Below are 15,610 nucleotides of genomic sequence, written 5' to 3' on the forward strand. Positions count from 1 at the left end.
TCAAAACAAGTTTGCCTTCATTTTAACAGCCTTAAACTGTCAAATCATGTCTCATCCATCTGGACTTCACGTAACTGACTTTGAAATCAAGAGTAGTGAAGTAGAAATGTTATAGTACACAACAGAAACACAAAACTATTAATGAGTTGTTATCTATCAGTGTGGTTTTACTATTCCACTAGTTCCATACTTACTAAACTGAGGGTAAGAGAAACTCTGGTGATAAGCTGTAAATATTAAAGGTACTCAAAGCTACATAATACATCTGGGCCATGTTCTAGGCTTATGAATTTTGCCTGAAGAATTGAACACAAAACAAAGTAGTTTAGCTGATTACTATTTGAGATGTTGTTGTTGTTGTTCAATCACTCAGTTGTGTCTGACTCTGCGACCCCATGGACTGCAGCATGTCAGGCGTCTCTGTCCTTCACCATCTCCCGGAGCTTGCTCAAACTCATGTCCATTGAGTCAGTGATGCCATCCAACCATCTCATCCTCTGTCATCCCCTCTTCTCCCTCCTTCAATCTTTTCCAGTATCAGGGTCTTTTCTAATGAGTCAAATCTTCACATCAGATGCCCAAAATATTGGAGCCTCAGCTTTAGCATTAGTCCTTCCAATTCAGGATTGATTTCCTTTCAGATTGACTGGTTGGATCTCCTTGCAGTCCAAAGACTCTCTAGAGTCTTCTCCAGCACTCACAGTTCAAAAGCATCAATTCTTCAGCACTCAGTTTTTCTTCCAAGGAGCAAGCATCTTTTAATTTCATGGCTGCAGTTACCATCTGCTGTGATTTTGGAACCCAAGAATATAAAGTCTCACACTGTTTCCATTGTTTCCCCATCTATTTTCCATGAAGTGATGGAAGCAGATGCCATGATCTTAGTTTTCTGAATGCAGAGTTTTAAGCCAGCCTTTTCACTCTCCTCCTTCACCTTCATCAAGAAGCTCTTTAGTTCCTTTCTGCCATAAGGGTGGTGTCATCTGCATATCTGAGGTTACTGATATTTCTCCCAGCAATTTTGATTCAAATTATATTACTTTTAATTTTTAAGAAACCCATATATTGTATAACTTTTAAAGACAATAATAAGACTATGTTTTGAACTTTTTAAAAAACCTGAAGCCAAAATGCTTACTATCTTTTGTTCTTAGTAGTCTTTGGTGAAAATGTTTGAGTGACATTAATTTACAAACATTTTAATGTTTTCCTAAAAGGAAAATTTTTCAAACACTATATTAAAATCAACAAAGAATAAAAAGATTTACGACAATATCTAAATCTAAAAAAAAAAAATATTAAGTAGGCTTCGGTGACGCCTGTTCTTAAGGAAGTCCTATTATCTTGTTTAAAGTTCCTCAACCCATGTATTTAATAGTATATTCTTCCGGGAGATGGTGAAGGACTGGGAAGCCTGACACGCTGCACTGCATGGGGTCACAAAGAATCAGACAGAACTGAGCAACTGAACAACAGCAATGTATCTGAATATTAATTTTACTGTGTTAAACACTTGTTTCAGAATCTTTCTACCTCCCTTTTGAAAACTGGGACAATATACCAATGCCTTGTTCTCTTCCTAAGTATTTCTCTAATATTTCTAAATTACAACATTGTGATCTTATCTACAGCTTTATTAACTGCTCTGAGAAATTATTTTTCCGGCCTCATTTTAGAACAGTAAGGCATACTCTAACCACCTCCCAACACCTGCTCCTTCTGATCTAATGATTTACTTTCCTTTAAATGACTTTTATCTAATCTTTCCAATTTTAAGATGGAGAAACAGAAGCAAAAGGATTTGAATGTTTCTATTTTCTCTCCATTAGTAGCCAAACTAACATTAGTTTTGTGTGTGTGCTCCGTTTGTGTCTGACTCTTTGCGACCCCTTGGACTGTAGCCCACCAGGCTGTTCTGTCCATGGGCTTTCCCAGGCAAGTATTCTGGAATAAGTTGCCATTTCCTACTTCAAGGGATTTTCCTGGCCCGTGGATCGAACTCACATCTCTTGCATCTCTGCATTGGTAGAGGGATTCTTTACCACCATGCCACCTGGGGAGACAACATTAATTTCATCAAGCAGTAAATGGCTTACTTCCTTTTGTTTCATATATTGCTAAAAACTGTTTCTAGCTGAAAGGTATCTTTGACATTTATTTTGCAACTTCAGCTAATTCTGAATTTTAGTCTTTCTGGCACTAATTTAAAGATTGAGGAAACTTGGCTTTTGTTCTTTCTAAATATTACTTAGGCTTCCCCAGTAGAAGGACAGTTGCTGAAGCTGAAGCTCCAATACTTTGGCTATCTGATGCATAGAACCGACTCATTGCCAAAGACCCTGATGTTGGGAAAGATTGAAGGCAGGAGGAGGGGATGAAAGAGGATGAGATGGTTGGATGGCATCACTGACTCAATGCACATGAGTTTGATCAAATACTGGGAAATGGTGAAGGACAGGGAAGTCTGGTGTGCTGCAGTCCATGGGGTCACAAAGAGTGAGACGACGGAGCGACTGAACAGCAACAAAATATTACTTCCCTTTCTGTGTACACTAAAACATGTAACAGGCCAGAGATCTCTAGATGCTCACCGTCTTTTCTAGATGTACCCTCTTTTCCTCTGTTGTACAGATTATTGTGACTGCTGGGTTTCTATTTTCAGAGGTCACAAGAATCATATTTTCATACCTTTTTTTCTGAGTTTTTCTTTAAGGTGGATCCTGCTGATAAGATATATGTCTACATGTGATCCTTTTTATCTGCACTATGGACTCCAAGTTGAGAGAGGGTTGTTTCTCCCAGGGAGCCCCTTACTCTCAATTTTAAAAGTACTTTTCTTATTATTTTCTTTAACTTCAGTGAGATAAAACATACACCAAGGCCAGACTTTTTATCAAATGCTCCGCTTTTAGTAGAACGTTTTAAATTCAAGAGCCCAGCATTTAGGCACTTCATTATATAAATCTTCACATATAAAAGTTTCTGTCAGTTTTCCTTTTACATATTAAACATTTAGTCAAATTCTATTACATATAATAGGGATGCTAATACACAATAAATGCACAAAGAAAAGTAATCTTCCAGCTTTCTTCAATCTGTAGCTTTGAGGGGTGTATGATGAAGGTATGGGGCAGGAGGAGTGTTACTTCCAGTACATCCTTAATTCATTAGATATGTCTGGGAATACCAAGATAAATAAAATATTTGTTCCCTGATTTCAAGGAAGTCAACTGAATCAGAAGGATTGTGCTGTTAGGTGAATATGCTTTGAAATACTGTGCAGTACCTTTCTGCTTTCCTCTCTGTACATTACCTACTACCTCTTTCAACAGAAACAGCCTTCAATATCTCATGATTTTCTAAATCAAAGTTCTTTCATGTTTCTAATTAAAATTCTATCATTTCCACATCAATTATACTCAGAACCAATTAATATCAAAACATAGGTCATTGGAAGTAGAGAACTTAAACCCTGTTTAGGCTTGAGTGGCTCACTTTGACTTCTGTTTTCTTATCAATTACTTTCAGATACAAATTTTTACCAAGGTGCAAAGCACCATGGTAGGTACGATGGGAAAAAGAAAGAAAGACAAATACTTAATGTGATTTTATGCTGTCTGGAGGGAGCTCATTCTAAAGGAGCTTAAAAATCTACTAGCAAAATTCTGTGGGCAATGATTCCGGAGACAGCTGTTGGGTAAATACATACTGCTTATTACAATGGTGGAGAAGGAAATGGCAAACCACTCCAGTATTCTTGCCTAGAGAATCCCGTGGACAAAGGAGCCTGGTGGGCTGTCGTCTATGGGGTCACACAGAGTCGGACATGACTGAAGTGACTTAGCAGCAGCAGCAGCCCCAGCATCACAATGGTAATAAGTATGAAGAAATGGCTAGATAAATGGCCATTTATCTGAAATATTCAAAGCTGACTAAAAATAGGGAAACTGTTATCTTTCAAACAAGGAAGTCGTTTAGCCAAGTCGCCTTATTTATCTAGTATTATTAGTAATAAACTAGTTCTCCTAAAATGATTTTTCCTGATTTTTCAAACTGAACATCTCTAAATACTAAAATACTATTTCTATTAAACATTTTGAAGAAATAGGTTTCTAAAATACATCCTATGTTTTTCTTCTTACTTATGAAATTGACCATGACTTTAATCTTTATTGGTATCTCAGGGTTACTGTTTAAATATTAACTCATAAACTAGCTATATACAATAGTGATACACTTGGGATTGTATTATAATGTAGAGTTGTTTTACAGAGAAGGTGCTGCTCTGATAGGATATTTGAATTAGAGTATCTGTTTGATTTCTCTTTTTATGTTTCTTGCCTCGTTACAGGGCTTCCTATGCCCTATTATAGTTGATGTGCCTGCCTTTGTCAAACCTCCTTAAAACTGACATATTGAGATGGCCAGTACAAAGAGAAATAACACAAAAAATTCTGATAGGAGTTTCCTTAAGAAAAAGAAATAGGATCCAGATGAGTATTAAAAGGGCATTCTTATGTGTACGCTACAGGGACTTGGTATTCTTTTTTTTTTTTTTTTTCGTTTTGCTGCTCAGAGATTGTATTCATTTACTTTCAAATTCTTTGTTGTATTCTGAATAGCAAATGTTTCAGCTATCTCCCATCTGAGTTGGATAAACTTTATATAACACTACTGCATTTTCGGATTGCTAAATATTTTTCTGGTGAAGTCCTTCCAACCAGAAATTAATCTATAAAAACGTATAGGCTTCTATATCCTTGTTATGCCAGAAAAGGCAAACAAATTTATTAGCTTAATAATTTGGAGTTTAGCATTAAGGAGTATCAATCACAAATTCTACCATGAGAAATGCTATTGATCTACTTGCTGAAAAGAGAATAACCTTTACTGATTATATTTTTACCAAATAGATATTTTGCTGTAATGAAATTTAGAACAATCAAAGACAGATTCTTAGCACTCTTCCCAAGTAGACTTATGAAATTGCTGGACCAAAAATGGAAACATGTAGAATTCTGAATGCAATGCCACCAGAAAATGTCTCTACAACTGACCAAAAGAAAAAAATCCTTAGAGAAATATCTGGGTGCTTAGAATATACCTCCATATTCTGAGCAAATGGATCCTTTGGATCACACAATGTTGAAGATATTCGATGGTTGCCACGGAAACATCGCTGACTTATATTCTGGGGGACTGGAAATGTCTGTCGAATGATGGTTAACCTTCCAATTGACCTTCTTACAAGTTCCTGTACATCCACATCATTTATTTCCTATAAGATAAGAAATGGAAGAATTAGAAATGTTATAGTACACAACAGAAACACAAAACTATTAATGAGTTGTTATCAGGAAATGCTAAGAGATTCTGTTACTGTAATACATTTGCTTAATGCTTAGCCCACATCCAAGTGGAAACAACACCACATGTTCATTAAAATAATCAACTCATTTGTAGTTGCTGTCTGTGCTTTAAATTATATGTATTTATGTATATAATTAATGAATGCCTAAATAATTTCAAATGAAGTGATGGACTTGAATACTTTTTATTTATAATAAGTTTATAATATGTTGAATACTTCAGAAAACTATGTGTTGTCTAAACATTGGAAAAGGTCACAAAGGAAGCTGTTATTACACTTAATTATTCATTAATGGATTTCAAGGTACTTTGATGACATAGGAAGATAGTTGTAATGTAAGAATTATATATATATATATTAGCAATGAAAAGGGGGTTCTTAAGACAGTAGAGAGAGAAAGAGGAGGCATCATTTTTTAAGACTTTTCCCAATTATTTCTTAGAACTATTGGTGTTAACTCATGGACTTGTTTTGATAAGAAATAGATAAAATGTTCATTAACTGCTGACCTGATATATTAGTATATAATTGTGTTCTTAACATAAAGATAAAAACTTCTATTGATTAATACAAAATGAACTCCAGTGATGTTTATCCAAATTACTACTAGTTTGCATATAAGCCTTTGAGAACGCAAAGGAAAGCATTTTCTTCTTCCTTTTCCCAGTCACCATCCAACTGTAGACTTAAACTTTAAGATTTGACTCAACTATGGATGTGAAAATAAAAAAATAAAATAATAAAATAATATTTTTAACATACATCTGTTCTAATTGAACATTATTCTAATTGGAATTAGAATAGATGTGATCAAAATAAATTTTACTTTTAATGCAGCCTTTAGTTAGGTAGTTTGTAATTCATGGTATCCATCTGAAATCTTTTAAACCGATGAAGTCTTTGTAATTAACATATTATTGCTTTCAACAGATTCTTGCTGCTGCTGCTAAGTCACTTTAGTCGTGTCTGACTGTGTTACCCCATAGACGGCAGCCCACCAGGCTCCCCCGTCCCTGGGATTCTCCAGGCAAGAACATTGGAGTGGGTTGCCATTTCCTTCTCCAGTGCATGAAAGCGAAAAGTGAAAGTGAAGTTGCTCAGTTGTGTTCCACTCTTTGCTACCCCATGGACTGCAGCCCACGGGGCTCCTCTGTTCATGGGATTTTCGAGGCAAGAGTACTGGAGTGGGGTGCCATTGCCTTCTCTGACAGATTCTTACAGCAACAGAAATAAAAGATTTGACATAGGATACATATTGGACTGCAATGAGTATTTGTTAGGTTTGTTTCAAAGAATTATCACAGAATAATGAAAGAGAAAAAGATAATTTACAAGTGCAAATTTTCTTTGTCATAGAACATATTAGCTTTAAAATCCATCCTTTATTTATGATCTTTATGAAATAAAGACTTTTCTGAAAATAAAATAACACCTGCCATCAGCCATATCTAGTATAATATCCTGGATTTCCAGTCAATTAATGTACCATAAAGATGATTTTTCTCTGTTTAAAATGCCATCTTTTTCCTTTAGTGTGTATCATTTCACTGGCCACCAAAATTTCTGTCTGGCAAAAGCAGGGCAGTTTTTAATTCTCTGCCATCTACTCACAAAGTAAAATTAAACACTGTCTACAGTGTCTATCAACTTCATGTTAGGTCTGAATTTTAAACAGGAAATGTTTAAAATAAATTTTTATTGTTATTCAATGATATTACATGTTTAAAAATTTTTAATATTATGCAGATAGGCATCTTGATTTTTAAAAAGCAGTGAAAAATTCTACCACTCTCATAATATTGACTAAGTTGTGTTATATATATGGTCTTTTTTCTTTAGCAATATGAGATTTATCAATATTTTGTCAAATACTACTATTTCTACACGCTCCACTAGTGCTGAACTACAAATCAGCATATTAGAACAAAAGCGTACATTTGTTAAGATCCTACTATATTTTGGGAAAAATACTAAGTACTTAACACATTATTTCATTTTCTGCTAAAAACCACATTCTGATTCAGATGTTGTTAATTCTCACTTACAAATAAAGAAGTAGGGAGATTCCAAGTTCTTCATCAACATACCCTTTACTCATAATGAGATTTTATAAATGTCATCAAAAGACACTCTCTGAAGTAATCATGTAAGGAATCCATTTTTCCTTACAGGAATTATTTAGATTAATATTCATGAGTGATAGGAATTAAAACAATAAAGATATATTATTCTAGAATTTAATAGCCTAATGATTCTATAAGGAATGGTACAGTCATCTATCATGAGCCAAAGTCTTTGAGAGGACTATCTTTAAATCCATAAAACAGGATGGTTACCTTTTACAAGTTCTAAAAGCTGAAGTCCTCAGATGTCTAAATGACTAAACTATATCTGAGAAAACGTCAATTTGAATTGAATATATTTTGCCTATTATTATTTGAGGAAGGGAAAAGAAAGTAATCTTCTGGTAGGAAAGAATCTGCCATTCTGAATGAAGCTAACAGACAATCTGTCTCAAAAAATTCACTTGCAGTTTTAGTTTTGACACCTGATCTCAAAAATAGTTTGATAGTGATATGAAAACTTGATTAAGTAGCTATTTTATATTTACAAAACTTCTACGTTCCAGAAGATGCATTTCAAAAGTGGTAAATACAATGTCATGTAAACAGTGGAAGCCAAGTAAATATTTAATCTTTTAAGAAATATTTTTAAAAGAAAATTGTTAGGTAAACTGCTTTATTAAAATATGAAGCTGTTGCATAATCTATTGGAATCTACGCTGTTCAAATGTGCAGACTTTTAAAAATGTTAAAATAACTGATTTAAAAAATAATCATATGAAGAACTAGTTTACTACACACTCAACTGAGTCCCCTGTACTACCTAAATATGCTACTAAGTTATACAGACATTTTCTGAGTCTGAAGGAATTTAAAGAAAGTAAATTAAAAATTATTTGTCATTTTTGTATTATTTATTTCAGTGAGTATATTTATGAAATAAGAATTAATATTGCAATGAAAAAATATGTTTTAGTGTACTTAATTTTTCTCAAGTGTTCTTCTTTAAGAGCAAAGCATTCAGCCTTTTTTTTTCTCCAAAAATTATTTACATGGATAATCAAAAATTATCAAGAGTCAAATCAATATATCTGAGAAAATATTCTTATTCACTTTACTGTGATAGTTTAACATAGGGTGAATTCTGAATGGAGTCAAAGCCAAGGAAGGGGAAAGCTAAAATATCTGGTAGGGCTATAACTCCACCAGAAACAGCCAATTTCCAGAACAAATCTTTTAGGAGAATTGGATCACCCCTGAATCCTTGTAGGATATCAGCTTTAAGCTTAAGTTAATAAAATTCCAGGGAAGGAATGACTCAAAATCTATTAGATCGGATGCCAATCTGTATTACATAAACTATTTCAGAATAGGATTCCTTCCTCCTTTCCTATTCTTTTATCTCTTAATATCTAATGAAGTTCTTGGCGTATAGTAGGTATTCATTAAATGTATTGTCAAATAAAAAATTGAATGAATGGCAAGATTTCAGCAAACCATCTTTGAAAGATAGATCCCTGAAACTTTAAGTAGAGACACTGGGGTGCTTTAATAACTTTATTATAAATAAAGCAGATTTTAGTAATGATACTAAGCAGTGTGCTATGTAGTGTAATTTGAAAAGATTATATTATTGTTGTGTTACTGGTATGTTTATGCTCTCCATACTTTAACAAAAAAGACCCTTTGATGCTTCCATAAAGTTTAACAGTAATGTGAAACTATTATACAAATACCATGAAACATGGAAAAAACCAACTGCAGACTCTAAGAGTGGAAAAAGGAACAGAATGTCAACTTTCTGCTTGACAGATTAGTAGCGAGCAGTTCAATTAATCACCAAATTAGAAAAATGAAAAATATTCATTACACATATTCAAATCTCAACCATAACAACAACAACTTCTTCACTGCAGAAGTAAGCAGTGATTAGCAGAGAATAATGGCTTAAACTAAAAAACTAGTATTTAAATAAGAAGTCAGGACACCAAGGGTCAGGTTTAGTATCATCAGGGAATGGAAGACTACATATAGCATTATGCTTCTTGCTGCTCTAAACAGTGTGTGTGTGTGTGTGTGTGTATGTGTTAAGTGGTATTGAAACACTAAGTGGTATTGACCTGCTCTGCCTAAAGTTACATCTCTTCTCAAGGACTAGTAAGGAGGGCTGTGGGTAAAAAACAGCCAAGGGTTTCAGTAACAAAGTGAAGTGACATTTATAACAATTTACAGTAGGAAACTAACATGTGAATGAGAAAAGAACTGAGGTTTTCTATACCGTGTTCTATACTTCTAATATGTATTTATGTATGTATATCTTCTTATCTGAGCTTCTAACTTGTAAAACTTAAATAAAGTGCTAGGCCATCTGCTTCGGGACCCTGAAGGGATGACAATACTTATAAGGAAAGGCTGTTCTCTGCTGGATCACCTGATTGCAGGGAAAAGATAAATACCATTTCCAACTACTAGCGTATGATTGATTACACCATATGAACTAGCATAGCCTCTCATTATTATAGCATATTTGATGCAAATGAAACAAATTTACTGTTTTCAAGCTTTAGCATCAATTTGTATCACGATGCACAATGCCAACTTTGATTTATAGTTTCTTTGAGAAACTGTTGGTGCAATAAGATTAAGTAAATGTTTGCAACCCATTTTAAAATTAGCAACAAAATAGTAGCTACACAAAGCAAACTAATCGGATTCATAATGTCCATGTTCAAACAAAATGGGCATTTGCAAGTTGTTGGATTTTGTTGTTGTTGTTGCTCCTTTTAGAGTTTATTATTTTCCTAGGAAACTTGAGGAATTCATGTTTCTCATTTTATGGAAATTAAGATAAATTTTGATTCATTTATTATAAACAGATGTATAAAACAAATAAAGGTAGTGACTCTCAAGTTTCCTGAGGCATATTTCAGAGAGAATGAGGTGGCTGGATGGAATCATGTAGAATTAAGAGGGCTGAGCACAGATACATATATGGATGGTATCTCTTAGGGATGAAAGTACAGAAAATATACTTGATTTCTGATTTTTTTTAACCTAGTTTAGGGAAAAAACATAATAACCAATGTAAACAGTGCAGGCTGTGACCATGAGATTTTTCAAAGACCAAGTGGTATTGACCTGCTCTGCCTAAACTTACATCTCTGCTCAAGGACTAGTAAGCAGGACTGTGAGCAGAAAAGAGATACGGGTTTCAGTGATGGTAAAAGTGAAGCTATAGTTATAACAATTTACAGTGGGAAACTAACATGTGAATGAGAAAATACTGAGGTTTTCTATACTGTGTTTTATACTTCTAATATTTATTGAGTTATTAGTCAGATTGTTTTTTGTGTGGATTTTTTTTTTTGTAAAATAGGGACTCAAATTATGAAACAATTGTTGAAAGACATCATTGGCCCTAATATTTTATGAAATAAAACTTAATGAGAAGTTTAACAGAATGAGTTACAATTTTATGAAAGATATAGTAAAATATAAGCTATTGCTCTTTCTATAAATGAAATACATACTACTTAAACTTCCTTTTTATAATATGAAAAAGCAGTTTCTTCCATAGCACAAACTGACAAGCAAGCAGTGGACAGATGGTCATTGGTGTCATGGGAAGCTCTCTCTACCTGGGTTCACATTTTCAGGATACAAGGATAACATTTGAAGTTAAGTTGAATATGGGGAAAATGTTAATTCAGGGGTCCTTTCTGCAATCTTACCAAAGAATAGAAAAGAATGGGCATTCCATTTATCAATTGTAAGTGTTAATTTGTTTGATTAATCCATGTCTCTAAAGAGGCAAGAAATCACTTTTCCCCCCTAGTCATCAGTATTGACACAAACAAGTAAAACAGCTCCAGTTTGTTTCATATCAAAAAAGCTGAGTGGCCTACTCCCCATCAGAAGGTGGGTGTGAAACAATAATAAGAAATTAGGAGGATTCTCTATTTCAAAAAATAGTAATCCAGAAAATATTAAGCTAAAGACAAAAAGTAACATAAAACTTACTGGCTCCTATAAGGTTGAAATTTAGGAGCATAAATTTCAAAAATATAATCTATAAGGAAAATTATTTTAAAAAAAAGCAACAACAACCAAAGCTTTAGACTGGAAAAGACTAAGTTTTAAATCCCATTATTACCACTTAATAGTTGCATAATATTTGACAAACCATTTGATTTATTTCAACCTTAGATTCTTTGGGAAAAAAGAGATAAAAATACCTAGAAAAGGTATTTCTAGGTATGTGGTTGGTTTGTTGTCTCCCTTTCCCTTAATCCATCCTGATGTTTAGTCATTCTAGACTGACTTAAAAACTTCATTGAAAAGCAGATCTGACATACACATGTTATCTGTGGGGATCTCTGAAGAACACATCTTAATCTGACATAAGAAATACACCGACAAATCATGTAGAATCAAAGTCTGGCAGGCAAAAAATAGGTTTGTAAAATGTTTCCAGTGCCTTTAAACTGAACAAAAAGAACCATCAAGAAAGCTAAAATTCATCAGTGAAGGGTGTTGTAGGAGAAACAACTTGAAACTAAGAATCATTTTTATTTCTCTGTATAAGGAAAGGCAAGACCCCATTTCCTCAATACTTCATAACACTATTTATTGTTCAACAAAATAATATGTGAGTAAGTGATCTGTGAACTTTTAATGTACTCTGATCATTATTGCAATACCATTTACTGTCATTTGTCAGGCATCATGTTCAGAGCATTCAATAATATTTCACTTAATTTTCATTAAGAACTGATAAAGTAAATGCTGTTGTACATACAGTACAAACTAATAAATAACCCCTGAGGCACAGGATATTTTATTATATATCCATAGTAACACAGCTATGAACCAATTTCAAAGCCAGGATTGAGCCTATCTTGCTGAATTCGAGACTAGAATTCTTGTCAAAAATGCTACTTTGCTCCTGAGATAAAATGTATTATTCTATAATTCAACATTAGTATCATTTGATAAACAACACATTATTTTTTCCATAAGTAATAGATATACTGAATACTAGATCTTTACCTCATTACTTGTCCCTGACTAATCTACTCATTTTCCTTTCTAACTCTGACTGGCAGGTGCTAATGGTACAACCTATTTCACAGGGCTCTCGTGTTGTAATACTGTATTTTTAATCTTATGCATTGTTTTTGCAAAAAAATCTTCCACAAGAAATTTGACAAGTCGGTGGATTTTAAAACAGTTGTGTTTCTTTATGAAAAGCAAAACAATCTGCTCTTATTTATTCATATTCATGTGAGGAACTATTTAATCCACTTGTAAGGGGGTGGGATATAAAAGTTCTAGAAACAACAGTAAAATATAAATGGAACACAGGCCCTCCACTGGGAGGGATTCACTTTGCTTACAAAGAAGAACTGTACTTTTTATAAAAATGATCTCTGATGTAAGCAGTGTGTGCCAACGGAAAAGGCTAAAAGATACTCAGTGGGGAAGACATTCTGTATTTACTTTATTCATACAAAGCCCTTTATAATTTGCAAAAACTCCTTATTCTATTTTATTTAACAGCATCCTTTCAGTGAGCTGAAAGTTTACTCTGTGTTCCTGTTAGAAATTCAAGGCTGTAGTTGTGACTATACTTATGAAAACAGGACTCAGAGTTGACAGTAAGGTTTAGTTAGATTTACCTCATTTATAATGATCCAGTGACAGTCAAAAGCAACCAAATTAGTCTCCACAACCTGGAACAGAAAACAAACCAGCTATCAGTCAGCATTAATTGTGAAAAACAAACCAAACTAAAAAGATATACTTGACAAATGACAAAGATGTATCACATGTTGGAAAGGTCCTTTTCAACTGAAAAGTCAACTGAAAATGGAAAACCGTTACAGTAAAATATGGTAGAAGCATTTGTGTTCATCTTGTAAGTGCAGTGTAGACTCTCTAAGTTTGAAAATAAAGTTAATTAAAAGCCTAGAAAAACAAAGGCTTCGAATGAAAAAAAGAATACAAATAATACTGTTTTTGTGATTTAACTGAGTAGAATTTGCATTGAATTTCCTAGTCCAAATAAAGCTTTGGTGACCTTGTATCATCTACCTAATAAATATCTAAGTATATATCCTTCCATTATCTGGCTCTAATTTAACATTCTTATCTGTTACGTCCCTGTGTATGTGTTTTGTCATCGTCTTGACAAAGTAAAATGTCCATGTTCCAAAAACCTTTGAGTATGTGTACTGAGGAGATCCAATTGTAAAATTACCTGAATGAAAAGACTATAAAAGTGATGGACAGATCCAACCAGTCCATTCTGAAGGAGATCAGCCCTGGAATTTCTTTGGAGGGAATGATGCTAAAGCTGAAACTCTAGTACTTCGGCCACCTCATGCGAAGGGTTGACTCATTGGAAAAGACTCTGATGCTGGGAGGGATTGGGGGCAGGAGGAGAAGGGGACAACAGAGGATGAGATGGCTGGATGGCATCACTGACTCGATGGACGTGAGTCTCAGTGAACTCTGGGAGTTGGTGATGGACAGGGAGGCCTGGCGTGCTGCGATTCATGGGGTCACAAAGAGTCGGACAAGACTGAGCCACTGATCTGATCTGATCTGATAGTTGGCTAGGGACTTCCCTGGTGGCTCAGATGGTAAAGTGTCTGCCTGAAATTCGATCCCTGGGTCGGGAAGATCCCCTGGAGAAGGAAATGGCAACCCATTCCAGTACTCTTGCCTGGAAAATTCCACGGACAGAGGAGCCTTGTAGGCTACAGTCCATGGGGTCGCAAACAGTTGGACACGACTGAGCGACTTCACTCACTTCACTCATAGTTGGCTAAATACAGTAGTGTTGCTAATAATATGAGCAGAAAGAAAATGTATGTAAAAGAAAAAGTAAACTATGTATAGGTAGCAATCTTGACTGAATAGATTTAAATAAATCGATTCTAAATTATCCTTGCTACTGCTAAGTCACTTCAGTCGTGTCCGACTCTGTGAGACCCCATAGACGGTAGCCCACCAGGCTCCCCCGTCCCTGGGATTCTCCAGGCAAGAACACTGGAGTGGGTTGCCATTTCCTTCTCCAATGCGTGAAAGTGAAAAGTGAAAGGGAAGTTGCTCAGTCGTGTCCCACCCTCATCGATCCCATGGACTGCAGCCTTCCAGGCTCCTCCATCCATGGGATTTTCCAGGCAAGAGTACTGGAGTGGAGTGCCATTGCCTTCTCCGAAAATTATCCTTGGCTTAGGCCAAAAAAGTAACCCTACTGGCAGTGCGTTTTCATTCTATCCAACTTTATCATGAACATCCTACGACATGTTCTTATGATTCATGCCATGGAACACATAGATAAAAGTTAGGTTAGATTGTTTTATAAGAGATTGCTGTGCTATTTTCACCAGTAACACCAAAAGATCAGGTGTTAAGTGAGGATGCTTTCTAATAACTAGCAAGGAATTGTTATAAAGTATGAATTACTTGGAGATCAGTCCTGGGTGTTCATCGGAAGGGCTGATGCTGAAGCTGAAACTCCAATACTTTGGCCACCTCATGCAACGAGTTGACTCATTGGAAAAGACCCTGATGCTGGGAGGGATTGGGGGCAGGAGGAGAAGGGGACAACAGATGATGAGATGGCTGGATGGCATCACTGACTCGATGGACGTGAGTCTGAGTGAACTCCGGGTGTTGGTGATGGACAGGGAGGCCTGGCGTGCTGCGATTCATGGGGTCGCAAGGAGTCGGACACGACTGAGTGACTGAACTGAACTGAACTGAACTGATGAATTACTTTTGGAGAGGAAAATTGCAATCCACTCCAGTATTCTTGCCTGGAGAATCCCATGGTCAAGCCTGGTGGGCTACAGTCCATGGGGTCGCAGGGAGTCCGACACAATTGAGTGACTAATGCATACACAATGCATAAATTACTTTTGGGGGTTAGTCTTTGTCTTACTGAGAAATGCCTACTGAAAGATCCATTGCATCATGAGAAACAATTGGAATTACATTTATGTGAGTCAATACTTTCTCAATTATATAATTATTTGGAGAATATTTTTTAAATTTTGGTATACATTTTATACTATTTCCATATATATCATCACATAGATTCCTATGATCTTACTAAGGTGACTTAATAATAAATATCTTATCACAGAAGTGAGGACATGTGATCTAT

General features: G+C 35.0%; 1 protein-coding gene across 1 annotated transcript in view; it reads right to left on the bottom strand.

Moving 5' to 3' along the window:
• The window catches only part of LOC102267443 (glutamate receptor ionotropic, delta-2), a 233,482-nt gene that overhangs the window by 78,760 nt on the left and 139,112 nt on the right, over nucleotides 1–15,610 (bottom strand). The window contains exons 3-4 of the mRNA XM_070371886.1: nucleotides 13,113–13,166; nucleotides 5,105–5,278 (exon numbers count right to left, since the gene is read on the bottom strand). Coding sequence (XP_070227987.1) covers nucleotides 5,105–5,278; nucleotides 13,113–13,166 — 228 coding nt within the window. The remainder of the gene's footprint in view (nucleotides 1–5,104; nucleotides 5,279–13,112; nucleotides 13,167–15,610) is intronic.

This window comes from Bos mutus, chromosome 6 (genome assembly GCF_027580195.1).
Source record: "Bos mutus isolate GX-2022 chromosome 6, NWIPB_WYAK_1.1, whole genome shotgun sequence".
Taxonomy (NCBI): Eukaryota; Metazoa; Chordata; class Mammalia; order Artiodactyla; family Bovidae; genus Bos; species Bos mutus.